Source organism: Lactuca saligna, chromosome 9 (genome assembly GCF_052625555.1).
Source record: "Lactuca saligna cultivar CGN05327 chromosome 9, ASM5262555v1, whole genome shotgun sequence".
Lineage (NCBI taxonomy): Eukaryota > Viridiplantae > Streptophyta > Magnoliopsida > Asterales > Asteraceae > Lactuca > Lactuca saligna.
The window spans coordinates 164,603,576-164,610,382 of NC_136425.1; the positions used below are offsets into that span (position 1 = coordinate 164,603,576).

The 6,807-nt window shown below is 40.4% G+C and overlaps 1 protein-coding gene across 1 annotated transcript; it reads left to right on the forward strand.

Moving 5' to 3' along the window:
* Positions 1 to 2,528: 2,528 nt before the first annotated feature.
* LOC145016903 (uncharacterized) lies at positions 2,529 to 3,029 on the forward strand. The gene has a single exon (XM_078975065.1). The coding sequence runs from the start codon at positions 2,529 to 2,531 to the stop codon at positions 3,027 to 3,029; it is 501 nt and encodes a 166-aa protein (XP_078831191.1).
* Positions 3,030 to 6,807: the final 3,778 nt, after the last annotated feature.

The window sequence follows — 6,807 nt, forward strand, 5'->3', positions numbered from 1 at the left end:
GTTGAGCGCCCACTCGCAATCCTCGACAGGAAGTCGAAGGATTTGAGGAACAAGAGGGTGGAGCTAGTAAAGGAGCAATGGCAGCACCGCAGGGGTTCGGAATGGACTTGGGAGCCGGTGGACGAGATGATGGAGCATTACCCCGAGCTGTTTCAGGATCGAGCAGCAGACTTCGAGGACGAAGTCTAAAATAAATGGGGGAGATTTGTAGCACCTGGTTCCTGGTATGTCAATCTCCCCCATTTATTTTAGACTTCGTCCTCGAATAAGATTGACTTATCTGCCCCAACTCTATCCCCATTCACTCTCAGAGCCCTGTGTCTTTCTCTAGCCGTGTTTCCTTGTGAGTTTGAGGTGTCTTTGTGGTGCTCTTGAAGTTTTTGGGGGAAAAGAAGAGGGAATAAAGAAGAGGAGAAGGAGGCCAAGCATCTCTGTGTCATTCCAACGTTTCCCCTAAGATATAGCTCGTTTCCCCTCTGTTTTTAAGCTTATTGTCCCTTATTGCTCCATTAAAGTCCTTTTTGAGCCGTTTCCTAGATTGTGTATGCTTGAGGGTTCGTAATAAGTTGATTGGCCTCTAGATCTGGACAAGATTGAGCTCCAGGAGCTTAGATCTGTTAGCTTTATGGACCCATGTTGCTTGTTTACCCAAGATCTACCATTTTGAGTGCATTTGGAACCTTAAAAACCATATTGGTAAGTATCTACACGTAAAGTTGGAAACTTTACGTGTGATTGGTGTCCTAGGAGTCTAGATCTGTGAATGGCATGAACTGGAATCGAGCAAATCTGTGTATTTTATAAGTGCATGGCAACGACTCGGCGAGTCGTTTATATGACTCTGCGAGTCTGCTCGCGAGTCTCCGATTTGTCCCCTTTTTGTTGTATCAAGTTTGAGCAGTGAGTCACAGGGTGTGACTCGGTGAGTTGGAAGTTGAACTCACCCATGGTAGGACTCGGCGAGTCATGGCCTGGCTCGGCGAGTCCAAGGAAATCTTCATAGATCAAGAACAAACTCGGCGAGTTGTTCATACAACTCGGCGAGTCTAAGCATGAGTGTTCATCGGATGAAGATGAACTCGACGAGTTGTTCATACAACTCGACGACTAGGATGAAGGATTTCAATGTCAATTTAGAAGAAGAACTCGTCGAGTCATAGCCTAACTCGACGAGTAGAAACAGGGACTCAGGACAATCGTCTGGATAGGAACTCGGCGAGTTAGAGAGCCAACTCGGTGAGTCGGGTCAACTGAAAGTTGACTCTGACTTTGACTTAGGGCTTGACCAGGGGTAAAATGGTCATTTTACCCAAAGGACAGTTAGTAGTGTTTGATTGAGTATGTTGTGGGAATTGCAGTCGGAGGATTTCCGGAGTAGCAGCAGCAGCAGTCAGTCAGTTCCCGATCAGTTCAGCAGCTACTTTGAGGTGAGTTACCTTCTAGTAGTAGTGGGTCTAAGGCCACAATGTCGGCCCACTAGTAGGGAGTATATGATTAGATGATTGTCTCTATGATATTCATCTAGGGTTGCTACTACCTGTGTTATGTTTATGTGTTTGTATGATATGATGTTATTTGCTAGTGATAGTAGGGGAGATAGTCCCCAGGTTACCGGTCGATAGGGCCGAAGGGGCAGTCAAGCTCAACCATGTTAAAAAGATTATGTGATACGTGTTATGTGGTAGTGGTAGGGGTGAAATATTCCTCAGTATCCGGTCGAGATGACCGAAGGGGAGGCCAGCACCAAGATATGCTAGGCAGTATCCGGTCGAGAGGACCGAAGGGGAGGCCAGCACCCAGATATGCTAGGTAGTATCCGGTCGAGAGGACCGAAGGGGCAGGTCGGGCACCCAGATATGCCTGACAATTTACGTATGTTATGTGATTATGTGGTATGTGGTACAGTGGGGGAACTCACTAAGCTTTGTGCTTACGTTTTTCAGTTGTTGTTTCAGGTACCTCTTCAGCCAAGGGGAAGGAGCCGGTGCGGTAGCAGCATGTCACACCCGCCCTTGTTTCCGCGTTTATGTGTTTTACCTGGGATTGATACTCTGATATGTTGACCATTTATCTTTGTGAATTTGAAATGATTTAACTGAACAATGTTTTAATTACTAATGTTTCCTAAAGTGATTTTTTAAAAACAAAATTTTTAGACGTGAAAATTGGGTCGTTACAATAAGGAGGATTCAAAAGTCTATCTTAAGAAAAGATCTAGAATCACCTACTTTGGTGTATAGATCAACCTGATGGGAACCCAATGTGGACTCAGAAAACGCAAATGGGAATAAAAATCAGCAGCCTTATCCCCAAGGGATTGATCAAGTAGAAGCTGCACCGGTGCCAGTCATGATGGCTGGAGGACAAGCCATGATTCGGGCTATGATGGCCGAACAGAGGAAAGAAATGTGGCAACTTTTGCTGAATAATAGTGATGAACCTTCGATGCCTATTGAACAACCAGAACTAAATGACGGTCAGTTAAAGAAGGAGACTAAACTAGGACCATTGGTCAAGCTAAACCGCCAATGGTTAGAAGGAATAACCAAGATGGAGGAAATGACGGACATGGATGCATGTACAAGGATTTCATGGCATCCAAGCCACCGAAAATTTCTGGAAGCCCAACACCGGTGGAAGTTATGGATTGGTTCTCCGAGATAGAGATGATGTTTGAAAGTTGCGACTGCAACAACAAACACAAGACCCCACTCGCGGTTACACTATTAAAGACTGAGGTACTAAACTGGTGGAAGCTGCTAGCTAATACTATGCCCAAGGGAGAAGCTAGCAAGATGTCTTGGGAATACTTTTTGGTGCAACTAAAAATGCAGTACTACTCTGAGCAGAATCTTCTGGAGATCAACAATGACCTCCAGAACCTGAAGAAGGGAAGAATGAGTGTCACCGAGTATGTTGTAAGTTTTATGGAGATGATGAAGCTTGTTACTTACATAGTTCCAACCGAACTCTCCAAGGTCAACAAGTTTGCTAATGGATTTCTTGAAGTTTTGCATGCTGGAATGTGATTATATAATATTAGAACATGAAGGAAGGTATATTTCATTCTAGAATTTGACCCTGAGAGACCTGAGTTTAAGCATTGCATCATACGATGAGAGATCATTAGAACATTACCCATCAGTCTATTATGATAATCGAAGGAAAGAACTTATCTTAAGTTTGTTAAAAATAAGAAGGAGTCTCTAATAAGGATCGAGACTATGACTAAAAAGGTCACGATTGGAAGTCCAACACTAGGTACAGAGCGGGTGCTAGATCGAGCACTGCCTACAGTCAAGAAGTATAGGAGTTAGATACTCATTTGAAGGAACATAGAAGTTACAGTTATTACCCAGGATGAAGAGATAAAGTACAGAGTCATTATACAAGCCCTATTTTGTTGACGATTCCAGGACGTAATCACCCTTAGGGGAGATAATTGTAATGCCCGCAAATTCGAGATATAAGTAAATTTAGAGACAACAAGCATTAATAATTACTTTTTGATAGAAGATTATATAGAGTAAATAACCTTAATCAAGTTATATAATATGTATCAAGGGTTTCGTTCATATAAAGAATGCCGAAATTCGAGTTATAACGAAGAAGTTATGACTTGTCGAAGTTTTACGGCTTAACCAACACGACACCGCGTAATGTAAAATATGGATTTTTTATACACTACTTTTTAGCCTTAGAGATCTAAATGGAAGTTATAGTCTATGTTAAATGGAGAGTGTGCATAAAAAGAATGTCCCAATTTGACTTTGCATGAGGAAGTTATGAATTTTCTAAGATTTGGCACAATAGTATGCAGCCCGAAGTTCGAAATTTTAGATCGATCAATTTTTAGCCAACGCAACCTAAATGAGAATTGGAGATCTCATTAATAGGATATCAACGATAAAAAAAACCACACGAAAACGGAGTCTGTATGTAGAAGTTATGAATTTTACACGGTTATTTAACAGTGTAATCTTCTTATACTATTAAATTTAAGGTCGGTCAAGAATTAACCAATGGAGTCACAAATAGAGTTGTAGATCTTGTCAATACCTACGCGTGGATATAAAGAATGCGAAAACAGAGCTTGTATGGGAAAGTTACAGAGTTTAGAAGTCTGGAGCGTGCTATTGTGAAGAGGGTAACGTGGCTGAATTTGGGCCATTGCTTTCTCCCCAAGCCTTGCCACTAGATAGTGACATGTGGCACCAAATCAATGAGTTGAGGCAAAAACTCAACGAGTTGAGCTGTGTTTCACCCTATAAATAGCTTGCGAGATCACCTTCATTTTCTCACACCAAAACCCACTTCCCTCTCACTATAACTTCTCTCTAAACCTCCCAAAACCCCTCTAAAGCCCTAGTAACCTCAAAGTGCTAGTGGAAAGATCGGGAGTGCCCGAAGGCTCCAAGAAAAAGAGCTTTTCCGCTCAGAAGCTCTGCTCCAGCAGAGCCTGGTTTTTAGCAAAACCCATTGTAAGTGAGATATGTCTACCCTACTTTAAATATAGCTTATATTTGAATATAATATCATTATTATGAACCTATGAATAAGATTTATCAATGATTCAAAGTCGTTATACTGATTGAAATACTTATGGGAGAGGTGTCTAGAATGATCATGTTGGGTTTGGTTGTTGGATTTCAGAAAATCTATATGCCGAAATGGTCCAGCCTCCCAACTATCCTGTGTAGTTGATCCTTACTTGATATATCATGAGCTAGACTCTGATTTAATGATGAATCTAGACTAATAATTAGTCACAATAAATATTAGACTAAAATCTAGTGGTAATAATAGTAGGTTTCATCGAAGGAAATCATATTGTTAAGAAGTGAAGCCCTGCTCGAATTTCGAGTCGTCACTTTCACAAGTAAGTGCATAGTTACTTTCATATTACACATAGATATGTAGTATTTTATTACGTGATATGTATGCATATTATCTGTATATCTTGAGATTTATGTTGGATGAAAGATTTAAACTTTATCAAATCTAAATTATATATGTAATTTATATCTACAAATATGTTAGGTAGAACATGGGTAGATAAATGGTTAGGGATGAAAGATAATATAGATGAATATTGACAGCTGTGCCACAACCTATAGATGTTTTTGAACTACGATGTACTCTAAACATCCTAGTAGTTACGCAAAAAGGATAATATCAGCAGTTGCACCTAACAAAGAACATCATAATTCTAGCAACTATTCCTAAATGATAATACCGACAGTTGCGCCTAATGGAGAACGTCATAATCCTGGCAGTTACACCTAATCGATTGTTGAAGACTAATGTGTTGCATCTTGGGCCCTTTTGTTTTACAACCGGATTGGGCTTGTCAATCCATGTTTATCTAGATTAGCCCTTTTTCTTTGATAAACGGTTAGGGTTTTATTATAAATATATGCATGCATGTATGCGTATGTATAGGTGTGGTCATCATTCTCATTGATTATTGTAAACCCTAAAATCCTCTACAGTTGATGTTCTTTATCGAGCTCTTCTGAGGATTGTTTATTAATCTTTCGACACCTTTTGATCCATTTGCTTGCTCTTATTGTTTATCTGGTTATTTCTCTACCTGTTTCATAGATCTAATCGATCTTCAAGTTTATTTTTAAACTTATCAATTGGTATCAGAGCAGGAGGCTGTGTAATCGATACACTTCTTTTCTGTGAAAAAGCTTCGATTAAGGTTATTCTGCATTCATTGATATTTATTGAGCCGTCATCTCATAATTGACGTATCTCGATATTTATTGTTTTTGCCCTAATTTGATATATTACAAGTCTGATCTTTGAACAGGTTATTCGATCAATTATGGACGAGTCGCAATCCAAAAACGAAGATTCCCATCCTGTACACCCATGATTATGAAGTCTAGGCGAATGACTTTGAAGATTATGTCATAGGATCTGAGGATAATGGATACCTCATCTGGGAAGCAATCATCTCTGGACCTTTTTCTCATTCAGCAACTTCAAGGATTATTAAAACTCAAAAGGAGTATAACGATGTTCTGAAAGATGTTAAAGATGTAGCGCAAGACGAAAAAGTTAAATTTCAGTGCAATATCAAAGCCTTAAGATTGATCAGATTTGCTCTTCAATCCGATACTTTTAGGCTGGTAAGTTCATGCACGACTGCAAAACAGATATGGGACAGGCTATGTGAACTGTACTCTACAGACGAAGATCTTGAACACTCCATTCAAACCTTACTCTTGTCTGAGTTTGGTGAGTTCAAGCAAGGAGCAGAAGAAACGGTGACTCAAACGTTCGATCGCTTCAATCATCTTCTTAGCAAGATGATCAAACATGACATCGAAAGGAAGCTTATTGAACAGAAGGTTACGTTTTTGAACGGACTCATATCTGAGTGGAGAGCAGTCGTGTCCACAGTTAAAGCGCACGAGCAATTCAAATCCTATTCTTTGGCAAAACTGGTGGGCATCCTAAAATCTCAAGAAAAGATCGTATTACAGGAGAAAAACGTGGTTTCAGGTCTTGGTTCATTGACCCTCCTGTCGAAAAGCAAAGCGGTGATAGAGGACGAAGATCTCAACTTGGATGATTATGATCTCACGTCTGAGGACTATGCTATGATGGTGTCAAACCCCAAGAGATTCATCAAGAAGAGATTCCCCACTAACACGAACCGCAACTGGCAAGGGAGTTATAGCTCTGAAAAGGTCAAAGATGAACCGAAGGCTGCAGAGTCAAAGAAGGAACCGAAGGCTGAAGGAGATTCTGGAGTGAGCTGCTTTTATTGTGGAGGAAAGAACCACTATGCAA